At 43.1% G+C, this 13,690-nt stretch overlaps 1 protein-coding gene across 1 annotated transcript; it reads right to left on the bottom strand.

Moving 5' to 3' along the window:
* Positions 1-11,834: 11,834 nt before the first annotated feature.
* mrps34 (mitochondrial ribosomal protein S34) lies at positions 11,835-13,380 on the bottom strand. Its single transcript, XM_034539356.1, has 4 exons — positions 13,303-13,380; positions 12,664-13,048; positions 12,465-12,507; positions 11,835-12,355 (listed from the first exon to the last, which is right to left on the bottom strand). The coding sequence occupies exons 2-4, from the start codon at positions 12,979-12,981 to the stop codon at positions 12,057-12,059; spliced, it is 660 nt and encodes a 219-aa protein (XP_034395247.1). The 5' UTR covers positions 12,982-13,048; positions 13,303-13,380; the 3' UTR covers positions 11,835-12,056.
* Positions 13,381-13,690: the final 310 nt, after the last annotated feature.

The following is a 13,690-nucleotide window of genomic DNA, read 5'->3' as shown; positions in this document are numbered from 1 at the left end:
ATTTGTAATTTGTGATATTGGGCTATACAAAATAAACTGAATTGAATTGAATAGAATAACCGGGAGAACCAGGAGAACAAACAGTAGACTGTTGCAATGAACAGACAGATGGTGAGAGACACACGAAAGGTAGAAAAGATGGGGAAGGCACACAGGAGAAATAAAGCTTGATCTAAACAGTCAGAGGGAGGCAATCCGAACACACACAGAGGCAGAAAATTGAGGTGGCGGTCAGCCAAGGGTCATGTGAACAGAATTCAAAATCCAGTCATGAAAAACCGAAGGTGCATGTATACAAAATATATGTATCTTCCTCACAAGTTCAGAAACAGATCAGCCAATTTGTCGCAAGTGTGATGCTTTTGGATTGCGTAACATTTGAGTGGCACAACTCCATCCATTAACTGTATATCTCTTTTAAACAAACACAACCACATTCCCAGTAATGACAAGTGCTTCCAATACACATGCCCAGTTCAGTTCAGGCATTCATATCTCCCTCTAGCTTTCTCCAGCCTGTGTTACAGACAGAGTCTCACAGCCTTTTGATCAGCCCTCTGTCAAAGACCGCTCAATGGTTCCCTTGTTCAGAGCTAGTGCCCTAGAAGTGAGGCTGTGTGGAAGCAACATTTAAACTTGTTCCTTTGTGCATGAACAGGGATGGATGTGGGACGATGACAGAGTGATGAAAAGTAACAAGCAAGGCAACGGAGGAGCGGTCACTGGGGGATTGGTCCTTGTGAATAATCAGCGAGGATACAGACTCTGCAGAGCACAAGCAGCAGCCCCCAGGGATGGGACGAAGTAGTGAAATAATCATTATCTGTGCGGTTTCAGCTCAGATTAATACCGGCAATGAAAACTGAAAAGGCTTCATAAAAAAGGAAGTAAAGTGGAGATGTGTAGAAGAGGAAGATGTTTTTTGTTTAACATTTTACGAGTGAGTGCTGTCTGGCTCAACTGATGGGTGATGAGACAAGAGGAAGAATGGAAGGATGGAGATGGAGTTACCTTGTTTGGGAGCTTGGGATGTGAATGTGTCGATGATAGGAGGGTGAAGAGGAGCAGAGAGGAAAAAGCAGACATCGGAGGAGGGACATTGTCTTAGTATCTGGGATGCTGATGATGCCAGATAGTACTGTGCCCATTGGGAATCAGTAGTGAACATTATGCTGTTTCTATTCTTGAACATCTGCATCCTGTGTACAAGCTGCTGGATCCTGTCATTATGGTGTGTGTGTGTGTGTGTGTGTCTGTCTGTGTGTGTGTGCGTGCGTGCGTGTGTGTGTGTGTGTGTGTCCTGGCTTACCTCTCCCCAGAAAGGAGTCTGTTTAATGAAACTCTACAACTGAATTTACACCAAATGTGCATGCACTAGTAAACACCTACACACAGTTTTAATGTCATATAATTAAGCAAAACCTACATGCTGTGCATTTCACCCTGCATCTCAGCGTCTCAAGATAAAATATCAGGAGGTTCACTCCCATACAATCCCTCTGCTACGACGCTGTGCTCTCAGGTACTTACTTCCTCCTTTCTCGGTGAGCTATTCCTCCGTATACTGGGATTTTCTTTCTCCTGGTTCTGCTACAGCACACTCAAGAAATCACCGGGTAAAAATGTTATGCAGTGTTTGTCGATAAAGCAGTGACACAAAGTTAACTTTGCACAGTACCAATGGGTTGTTGTGAGCCTGTGTGAGTGGTAGCAACATGATATTGAGGTATACCCTGCTAACAAATAAACAAACAAAGTTTAAGAGTAGTTTAAAGTTTGAATGTTTTGCCTTATTGTCCACCATCAACACGTTAGCCAGGTTTCCATCTAAATGCAGCACACATTTTAATTGCAAGTGCTCCAGTTGGATGCTATTAAACCTGTTTACTTTGCATTTTGTTGCTTTTTGCTTTTATTTATACAAAAAAGTTTAAATTAACACATTTTCAAACTTTTTATCAAATGTTCTGCATTTAATGTTTCGTGATAAAAAATGAGCATAAAAACAGGTAGATTGAAACACACCTTTTGACCTATTATTCTGTTGTGGACACAAAACAGCAACAGCATAATCCAGATGAGCAGCAATATTAACAAACTCTGTAATGTCAATGTCAGATTTCAGTAAATTATCTATAATTTCCATTTCAGTTTCACAAAAACTAAGAAAAGAGATCACATTTCAATTCAATTCAGTTTATTTTGTATAGCCCAATATCACAAATTACAAATTTGCCTCAGAGGGCTTTACAATCTGTACACATACGACATCCCTGTCCCAGGACCTCACATCGGATCAGGAAAAACTCCCCAAAAATAACCATTGACAGGGAAAAAAGGAAAGAAACCTTCAGGAGAGCAACAGAGGAGGATCCCTCTCCCCGGATGGACAGAAGCAATAGATGTCATGTGTACAGAATGAACAGCATTTACAAAGTTACATAAACACATTACATGAATATGACAATGTATGAATGGAACTCCAATCCATGAAACAGAAGGAGGTAGAGAGGAGGCGCATCAGCAGGGCCAACGCGGGAGGCCGGCTCACCAGGCATCAGACACATCCAGGTCCAATGGACCCTATAAGATGTGAAGTCACAACGACTCCGGGGAGGAAGCAGAGTTAATAAGGTGCAATGGAGAGATGTAAATTCATTCATAAGGAGAGAGAGAAGATGAGATAGGTGCTCAGTGTATCCTAAAACATCCCCCAGCAGCCTATAAGCCTATAGCAGCATATCAAGGGGCTCGACCAGGGTAAACCTGATTCAGCCCTAACTATAAGCACTATCAAACAGGAAAGTCTTAAGTCTATTCTTGAATGAGGTGACTGTGTCTGCCTCCCGGACTGAAAGTGGAAGCTGGTTCCATAAAAGAGGAGCTTGATAACTGAAGGCTCTGGCTCCCATCCTACTTTTTAGGACTCTAGGAACCACAAGTAGTCCCGCATTTAGTGAGCGCATCTCTCTAGTGGGGCAATATGGTACTACAAGCTCCTTAAGATATGATGGTGCATCACCAATCAATGCTTTGTAGGTGAGGAGAAGAATTTTAAATGTGATTCTTGATTTTACAGGGAGCCAGTGCAGAGCAGCTAATACAGGAGTCATGTGATCTCTTTTCTTAGTTTTTGTGAGTACACAAGGTGCAGCATTCTGGATCAACTGGAGGGATTTAAGAGACTTATTAGAGCAGCCTGATAATAAGGAGTTGCAGTAATCTAATCTGGAAGTAACAAACGCGTGAACCAGCTTTTCTGCATTTTTTTGGGACAAGATGTGCCTGATTTTTGAAATGTTACGTATATGAAAAAATGCAGTCCTTGAGATTTGCTTAACGTGGGAGTTAAAGGACAAGTCTCGGTCAAAGATAACGCCGAGATTCTTTACAGTGGTGTTGGATGCCAGGGCAATGCCATCTACAGTAACCACATCACCAGATAATTGATCTCTGAGGTGTTCAGGGCCCAGTAAAATAACTTTTGAATTTTAGCGTGCTGGTTGGTCTCCTCTGGTTTGATCGATAGATATAATTGAGTATCGTCTGCATAGCAATGAAAGTTTATGCAGTGTTTCCTGATAATATTGCCCAAAGGAAGCATATATAAGGTAAAGAAAATTGGTCCAAGCACAGAACCTTGTGGAACTCCGTGATTAACGTTGGTGGTCATTGAGGCTTCATCGTTTACAAATACAAATTGAGATCGATCTGATAAATAGGATTTAAACCAACTTAGTGCGGTACCTGAAATGCCAATCGACTGATCCAATCTCTGTAATACGATGTCATGATCAATTGTGTCGAACGCAGCACTAAGGTCTAATAATACCAGTACGGAGATGAGTCCTTCATCTGATGCAATTAGGAGGTCATTTGTAATTTTCACCAGTGCTGTCTCTGTGCTGTGGTGTTTTCTAAATCCTGACTGAAACTCCTCAAATAAACTATTCTGATGTAGGAAGTCGCACAACTGATTTGCGACTACTTTCTCAAGGATCTTAGAGAGGAAGGGAAGGTTATAGATCGGTGTGTAGTTAGCCAACACCTCTGGATTAAGAGTGGGCTTTTTCAGGAGAGGTTTAATTACAGCTACTTTGAAGGAATGTGGTACATGCCCTGTTAGCAAAGACACATTAACAATATCCAACAGAGAGGTGCCAATTAAAGGCAACACGTCTTTAAGCAGCCTCGTTGGGATGGGGTCTAAGAGACAGGTAGACGGTTTAGAAGTAGAAACCGTTGAAGACAATTGGTCTAGGTTAATGGGAGAAAAGCTATCCAAATATACACCAGGGCATACAGCCGTTTCCAAGGCCACTCCTCTTGATGACAGATCGGCAGGAGTTGAGGGTAAGAGATCATCAATCTTGCCTCTAATAGTTAAAATCTTTTCATTGAAGAAGTTCATGAAGTCATTACTACTGAGGTCGATAGGAATACACGGCTCCACAGAGCTGTGACTCTCTGTCAGCCTGGCTACAGTGCTAAAGAGAACCCTGGGGTTGTTCTTATTTTTCTCTATTACTGATGAGTAATAGGCTGTTCTGGCATTACGGAGAGCCTTTTTATATGTTTTAAGACTATCTCGCCAAACTAAGCGTGATTCTTCCAGATTGGTGGAACGCCATATACTTTCGAGCTTTCGTGAAGTTTGCTTTAGGTCGCGGGTCTGAGGGTTATACCAGGGAGCAAACCTCCTTTGCATCACTGTCTTTTTCTTCAGTGGGGCTATCGAGTCTAGTGTCATTCTCAGTGAGCCTGTAGCACTATCGACAATATGATCAATCTGGGACGGGCTAAAGTTAGCACAGGAGTCCTCCGTCACATTGAGACGTGGTATTGAATCAAATGCAGAAGGAATCGCTTCTTTAAATTTAGCTACAGTACTGTCAGTTAGAATCTGGTGTAGAAACTTTTGACTAACGGTGTATACTCCGGGAGTATAAACTCAAAAGTTATGAGGTAATGGTCTGACAGAAGAGGGATCTGTGGGAAGACCTCCAAATGCTCAATGTCAATGCCATATCTAAGAACAAGGTTGAGGGTGTGGCCAAAGCAGTGAGTGGGTTTCTGTACTCTCTGACAGAAAGCCAATCGAGTCCAACAATGAGATAAATGCAGTACTTAGGCAATCATTGTCAATATCCACATGAATATTAAAATCTCCTACAATAATAACCTCGAGGAATGTGAGTATTAATATGACTTGGAGGAGGTGATTCATTTAGGCTGACATATTCTTCATGGCTTAGCCAGGTTTCAGTAAGACACAATAAATCAATGTGATTGTCTGATATTAAATCATTTACTAATACAGCTTTAGATGACAGAGATCTAATATTTAGGAGTCCACATTTAATTCTCTTGTTTTGTTGCACTTTTGAAATAGTGATGTTAACCTGTATGAGGTTATTTTGTATGACTCCTCTTCTGGTTACTTTTGATTTAATTAATTTAAGTGGCCGTGGGACAGACACAGTCTCTATAGAGTTAAGGTTAAGGGTGGGTAACTGCTCGAATGGAAGTGCAGAGAAGGGTGGAAGACTACAACTCTGCTTCTGCTTCCTGATCTGAACTGTGGGTCATGGATTAAGTCCGCTAATCAACTTCGCCATGTTTGCAGAAATGAGACGCGTTCCATCCCAAGTGGGATGAATGCCGTCTCGACTCATCAGATCAGGCTTTCCCCAGAAAGTCTGCCAGTTATCTATGTAGCCCACATTGTTTGCTGGGCACCACCTGGACAACCAGCGGTTGAATGACGACATGCGGCTATACATGTCATCATTGATCAGATTGGGGAGAGGGCCAGAGAAAACTACGGTGTCCGACATTGTCTTGGCATAAGTACACACCGATTCCACATTAATTTTAGTGACCTCCGACCGCCGCAGTCGGGAGTCATTACCGCCGGCGTGTATTATAATCTTACTGTAACTACGCTCATCTTTAGCCAGCAGTTTTAAACAAGATTCAATGTCACCCGCTCTGGCCCCCGGGATGCATATGACTTTGGTCCGTGGCTTCCCTATCTTCACGTTTCTGACTATGGAGCTACCTATAACCAGAGTGGGTTTCTCAGCGGGTGCGTCGCTGAGTGGGGAAAACTGGTTCGAAACGTGAAGAGGTTGGCGGTGCTCAGTGGGCTTCTTTTTAGACTTAAAACCCCTTCGAACAGTCACCCAGCCATCCGGCTGCTCGGGGGCTGCCGGGGGACAGCTAACAGAGGCTAATGCTAAAGGCTCCGCACCGGCTATGGGGGGTGGCGAGCTAACTAGCGTAACTGTCTGAGCTTCGATGGTGCGGAGCCGTGCATCTAACCCACTTAGAACTGCCTCCAACCTAGCAAATGAACTACACTTGTTGCATGTACCGTTATCATTAAGGGAGGCAGAGGAATAGCTATACATGAGACACTCTGAGCAAGAGGGAGCGGGAGGGGGAGAAGAAAACATTGCGAGCTGCTAAGCTGGCAACCGAAAGTGATGCAATACGCTTACCGGAAGAGAGAGAGCGATGCGTTCAGGAACCTGGAGCACTTATTACTCCTGTATTAGCTGCTCTGCACTGTCTCCCTGTAAAATCAAGAATCACATTGAACATTCTTCTCCTCACCTACAAAGCCTTGATTGGTGAGGCACCATCATATCTTAAGGAGCTTGTAGTACCATATTTCCCCACTAGAGAGCTGCGCTCACTAAATGCGGGGCTACTTGTGGTTCCTAGAGTCCTAAAAAGTAGGATGGGAGCCAGAGCCTTCAGTTATCAAGCTCCTCTTTTATGGAACCAGTTTCCACTTTCAGTCCGGGAGGCAGACACAGTCACCTCATTTAAGAATAGACTTAAGACTTTCCTCTTTAATAGTGCTTATAGTTAGGGCTGAATCAGGTTTGCCCTGGTCGAGCCCCTTGATATGCTGTTATAGGCTTATAGGCTGCTGGGGGATGTTTTAGGATACACTGAGCACCTATCTCCTCTTCTCTCTCTACTTATGGATGAATTTACATCTCTCCATTGCACCTTATTAACTCTGCTTCCTCCCCGGAGTCGTTGTGACTTCACGTCTCAGAGGGTCCATTGGACCTGGCGGTGTCTGATGCCTGGTGCGTTGGCCTTGCTGATGCGCGCCACCCACCCCTCTCTACCTCCTTCTGTTTCATGGATTGGAGTTCCATTCATACATTGTCATATTCATGTAATGTGTTTATGTAACTTTGTAATGCTGTTCATTCTGTACACATGACATCTATTGCATCTGTCCATCCAGGGAGAGGGATCCTCCTCTGTTGCTCTCCTGAAGGTTTCTTCCATTTTTTCCCTGTCAAAGGTTTTTTTTGGGGAGTTTTTCCTCATCCGATGTGAGGTCCTGGGACAGGGATGTCGTATGTGTACAAATTGTAAAGCCCTCTGAGGCAAATTTGTAATTTGTGATATTGGGCTATACAAAATAAACTGAATTGAATTGAATAATAATTTCAAGACGATTTACCGATTAAGTTGCAAAATGAATTTGTGACATCAGCTTTTGATAGTCTGTATACATATTGTGAAATATGAAACAAAAAACAACTTTGTGGTCTAATGAAGTGTCGGCTTCTTCAATCTGGTGAAAGGAAAGGATTGTCAGTAACATTTACTGTTGCCACAGTTACAGCCACATGGTTCATGTTACCTTGTGGAGGGTCACGTCAAACTAATATGTTTCCTTAGTTCTCACATATTCAGCAAGTTAAATGGTCGAGATGAACGTAACAGATGTAAAACAGGCTTGAGGAGAAATAATTCATGCAGAAAGAAGGAACAATATCCTCATTCTGTTAGATGTGTCTTCATGTTTCTGATGCTGATGATGATTTTAGGGATTTCAAAGTTATTTCCTAGTGCTGTCCCTGAAGGACAACAACCTCCCAGTGTTCTTTCATTAAAAGAGCCATGAAATGTCAACATACACACCTTTCAAACAGCTGCTTTGAGCCAATTCAATTAATCTCTTTAAACACACATACACACACACACACACACATACACACACTCGCAGTACCACATGCCAAACCACAGAAGTGTGTGTTGACGAAAGTGGTGTTTGATGATGTTCAATACGCCGTCCTTGGGGGTTAAATAATCTGCCCTGTGGTGTTGCATCACGGGTTCCCAATGTCATTCCTCCTGGAGATTATTTAATTTACTGCTTTTGCCCGGCCAGATCACTTATGACATGCATCCCATTAAGTGTGTTGCTGCCGCCGGCTCCAACGTGTGAGTGTGTGCCAAATACACGAGTATTTGCATGTGCCACTAAATGTACAAAGTGACTCCCACGCCGCCGCTTACCGACCGACATCATTACCCTTTTCCATTACACCCTCACTAGAAAATGTATCTTCTATTTACTTTGTTCCCACAGTGATAGAACAACAGCAATGTCGACAGCCTTTGTGCCGAGCGGTGACGATCCCCTGGCGTGGCAGTGGCACAACGTGCTGTGACGAGGCCTGCGCCACCACGAAGGCAAATTAAAAAACCCTACACTAAGTGTACGAAAGAGAAAATGTCAACCCTTCAAATCGACAAGGCTGTACATTATTCCCTGTTCAGTGAATTTCCTCTCCATACAGTATAAAAGGTGGTGTGACAGGACAGCGTGGTCAGGGCAGAAAGGGGAGATTGTCTATGGCCAGTGGAGGAGAGGTAAACGCTGAGTCATTATTGTCCCCCAGCGAGGAATTCTGAACATATAATCAATACTTCAGGGCACATGAGGCATCAGACAGCACCATTTTCTTGCTTTGTTAAAGTGCCAACAAGGCACCTGAGGAGGGGTCTCACTTCTGACCCCGCCGTGCCAGGTTTTCTCAAGCAGCCCCTGCAATGCACTTCTTCCGAAATAATTATTCAGACAATTTGGTGTTGCAGCGACATCTTTTACAAATCATGTAACCGCGATGTAAACTGGGGGAATGATTCCGTTTTCATTAGCACAGCTTGTCTAATGTTGCAAAGTCGGGTTTTTTTGGCGGGGTTTGGATGTTATTCTGAGAAACTCACTCATTACTTTTGACTGCCATGCCTTCATATTCAAAGGAAGATTTAATCAACTTGTTACATAAACCACTGAGACGTACGGCAGAAACACTGAATAGTAAATAAGACTGTGCTTGCATAAGTAGCGAAATCCTTTCTTTTGTCCCTGTAATGGACATTCACCATCTTCAATCTTCAACTGTTTCTTTCTCCAGGTCATGCTTCTACTCAGACAAATGCATTGTACGAAGACTCAAATCTGGCATTGTGCACACTGTATTTTTCAATGTCACGGACACGTGTTCCTGTCACACTGCAGTGGTAGCAGATGTCTCAAATCAAATAGATATCTAAGAAACAAATACAGTACAAATTGTCACCACTGAATTCATTTATGATCACATGGATGAGGTTATTTCATTCAGCTTGTGTTCCCCATCCAACATGCAGTTCATTCTGACCTAAAATGTCACCTGTATACTCTTGCTAGAGGGTATCAAGTGCTGGCCTGAAGTTATGCTATTATCAAGCCTCTGACCATGCTGAGTGCACCACCCATATGCACCCTTTGGGGAATCTAATATATTTTACTTACCCTTATCTTTTATTTGTCGGTAATGACAGAGGACAAAAATGAAATTAGCCTTGCTCTTAATGTCAGTTTTCTCTGTGGTCGTCTTCTAAGTGTACATGTTTAACTGTGAACTGATGCAGGCCCAAATCAAGGACACTTCTGTATCTGTGCTGGGAGTCATTTTAGGGACCATCCGCCAAACATCCTGTCTACTGAGATATTCTGTGTGTGGAGGAGAGAGCTAAAGCTCAGGCCGATGCCGTGTTTGGATAAGGAGGAGAAAACTGCAGGACTCCACATTCACACAATAGAGTCTTTGAATTCAACACCTTAGACAGGGTGGGACCTGTTTTTATTGCTGAAGTTATGTGGCTTTGATTTCCATCCCCAACCTGATTAGGAGATCTCCAGAGCTGTGTTGTTTATATTTAGCCAGCATTTTCAGAGTCAAACTTAATTCTTATTCCTAAATAAATAATTGGAAGACAGAAGTGTTCTCATCTCCATAAATGAAGGCATGGAGCTCTTCAAGACGCCTCACCACTCAGTCAGCGTTTTCAAGCAATGTTGTGGTCCAATTAATGTCGGGCTGTACACAGTGCTGCTACTAGACGCCCTGTGGAGGCAATCGGTATGATATCTTTGCTTATTTCTCCCTTTTTGTCTGGCCAGACGCCAGGCTGCAGCTGCTCTGCTCTTCTGCAGTCAGTTGATGAGTTATTGTGCGCTGTAGCACTTGTGTCCTGACACTTGGCTGAATAATCAAAGGCAACACATTTCACTCTGTCTAAGAGTGACTCCTCTGGCTGTTTTTCTCTACTACACTTTCCCCTCAATTTGGAATGTCCAATTACCCCGCCCATACCACAGCTCAGCCCACTGCTGGAGGAGTGACAATGATTAGCTTCACCAGAGAGATGGAGACCGTCTTCTCCAAGAGGAACCGTCGTAAAGAGCAAATGGTTAGGTTCAAGAGACAAAGCCCTCTAGTGGCCACAGTAATTCAGATGGAAGCAAACAAGTAGGAAGTGACGTGATGTTGTTAAAGAGCGACAAAGTCCGCAAAGGGTCAATAAAAAGTCGGTCGATGTTGTCTTTTATTCGGCATGACCACGATCATTTCCCATGCCTTAACCATGTGTTTACTGTTGTAACCATAACAACAAAGCCTCTTATTAACAGAGATGTAATTTTAACCCTAATCATCTTTTCTGAGCCAAACAAAAACGTATTTCATCATACACTTAATAGGTTGTTTTTTTTAACAGTGATTTGTCAAATGTCTTCCTGTCGGGTATTAATGGTATTAGTTACACCAGTGTTTGACAGATCAAAATGTGAACAACTCGACAAAATCTGTTATTTTGCAGATTGTTTGCGATTTTGCACTTTGTGGAATGCAATCAATAACACTACTGAGCACTTTTTTAAAATGTTAGTGTAATATAAATCAACAAATATAGACTGATTATTATAAATCAGATAACACTGTAGAGTTTTTTATACATTTTTGCATTTTAAGTGAAATTAATTATCAGTTCACACTGTATTCCTGTTCATTCATGGCACAATCCTGAGACACATTTACAAGCTAGTCTTATCAGATTAAAAAGTGATGCCTAATCACACAGGTGTATCCAGTTATTCAGGTTGGATGTGGGTGGAGCTATAATGCGAGTTATGTGACAACTATTATAAATCCTTTAACTTTTAGTCATCCCTTCCAAAATATGTCCAACAAATCTAGTAGGAGAGAGAATATGTCTTCCAGATGGTTGTATGAGGATTACAATGCTGTGCATTCGCCATATCCTTTAAATGTAGCTTTTAAAACATTAACCGTATTTGACTGATATGAACCATATTTGTTCTTTTTTCAGACACCTCCATATTGAGGGCCAAGTCCGATGCATCAGTGTTCCCTGAGTTTCCCAGTTGGAATTACGACTTGGAAGTCAAAGCTATTAAATCAGAAACATGTGATTAAAAGACCAATATAACATAATAAAAACAGTACGAGAAGGTCTAATCAGGCAAAATAACATCATAATAAACTTTTGCCTGCGTGGTCAAAAGGTCTTCTGCTACTCCTTTTCCTCTGATGGTACAAAAAAGATGATTTCAAGGTGAACAAGTATCAGAACCCCAGTCATCATGTTTAATGTGTATTCTCAGAGATATAAGGCTGTAATCACCTTAGTGAAGTACTCCATGATAATAAAAAACAGACAGCAGCAGTATTTGATCTTAAATTTAATATTTACCACATCGCACAGATACATATCACACTTGGAGAGGCCAGCTTCAGATGAAAATAGCAGAGAAGTCATTTGAGTCCAAAATGTATCGGGACATGGAGGTGACGGATTCCAGTGTGCTTGGACAGAAGAAATACAACTTCCATCAACACAGATTTGGTCCAAATCATCCAATATGCTCATCTTCAGAACCACAAGTATCACACCGGTGTCCCCTCCGTCCTCTGCGTCTCTTGCTCCCGCTTGCGGAAATAGTCTTTGTTGAGCAGGACATCCCTCCTTAAAGGCAAGACCGGCTCCTCGGCCACCATGCTGCCAAAGGCCTTCTTGTGCTGGGCAAGCAGCATGGCGCGGATCAGGGGAGGGTAGGGCACGTAGCGCACAGGCGGCTCGGGGAGCGGCTCAAAGTCCTTCAACTGCTGCTCCATGTGTTTGGGGACCAGGCGCCAGTCGTGGTACATTACCTTGTCCAGCTCCTTGACCTCGCTCCCTGGTTTTCCTGACAAACACAAAAAGTAACAAAAGTACTGCGTGAAACCCTTTGATGACATCACATCAGTGTCCTCAATGCTAGTTTGATTAAAATCAAATAAACGGTATAATCTTACCCTTGAGGGTGAGGATGCCCCATGCTCTGCCATGATCCATATTCTAGAAAACATTGGATTTAGGTGTAATTTGGTTACATGTGCATCCAAACAGACCTCACGACAAACAAAACTGCATTTTTGCTCAATTCTACACTCAGGACTGACAACGTGCAGTCCTTAAACTCAGTGGCGGTGCATAGATGTGAGCCGCTCTCACCTCAGCGGTGTAGTCCACCTTGACCTTGGTGATCTGCCAGTAGCTGGGCTCTGTGTGGTCCTCCAGCCAGGACTTGCGGGTGAAGAGGCGGCCCATTCCGAACAGCCTCATGCCTGCTAGCAGGGAGAAGAGGCGGCTCTCCTTGCGGACGTCCGGCCAGGCCAGCACAGGCAGCATCTTCCCCGTGTGAGGCCGCTTCATCGTCTCGTAGTCCAGGGCGTATTTCTGGGAGTCCCGCGGCCGGGACTTCAGCTCCCGGTACGCCCGGACCTTCCGAGCCATGTCTGCTATGAGACGAAGTCGCCTTTTCTTCACCATGACGGAAGTCTGACGTGCAGCACGTTACTCCACAATGCTCACGGCGAAACACCGGCCAACGTTTATCCTGCAAGAGATTCAAGTTATTTAACTTACATAGCAGCCCTTTGGTTTCAAAGAACGAGTTCATGTCAAGCATTTAACACATTACAGCCCTAATGTGACGTTTCCCAGGCGACCCTGAGTCTGTTAGCGAGCAGAAGAGATGGTCAAATAAACACATTAAATCGTCTCCTCCACACACAGCGACTGAGAGTTGTTACTTAACGATTGCCGAACCATCGACACGGATTAAACTCAGATATCAGAAATTAGAAGTACCTGAATATTCCGGACGAGAAGGACCAGCTCGACTTGACCTCCGCTAGTGAGACACACAACTTCCGGTATTTTGGTCCGACGGCGAAAGGTTCCCTGAAAACTGTCGCTGTTCATTTTTGTTCCGCATTCGTCAAAACAAGCAGAAGACCTCTCAGTTAGCATATACATCATTTATTAATTAAGTATTGATGGAATGATAACAAGTGCACATTTATAAGACAAGAATAAAGATTTTCTGCACACATTATAAATACCCATAAAATGAGTGGGTTCTATCTGAACACTTATTTGACAATCTCAAAAAACGTCTGTTTTACTAAAGTATGGTGGTCTTGGCCTTTTTGGATAATACGTTTTTTTCCCTTCAAATATGCATATGGCTACAGGT

This window comes from Cyclopterus lumpus, chromosome 8, assembly GCF_009769545.1.
Source record: "Cyclopterus lumpus isolate fCycLum1 chromosome 8, fCycLum1.pri, whole genome shotgun sequence".
Taxonomy (NCBI): Eukaryota; Metazoa; Chordata; class Actinopteri; order Perciformes; family Cyclopteridae; genus Cyclopterus; species Cyclopterus lumpus.
The sequence above is the reverse complement of the archived record's forward strand: the minus strand, read 5'-3'. Positions and strand labels throughout refer to the sequence as shown.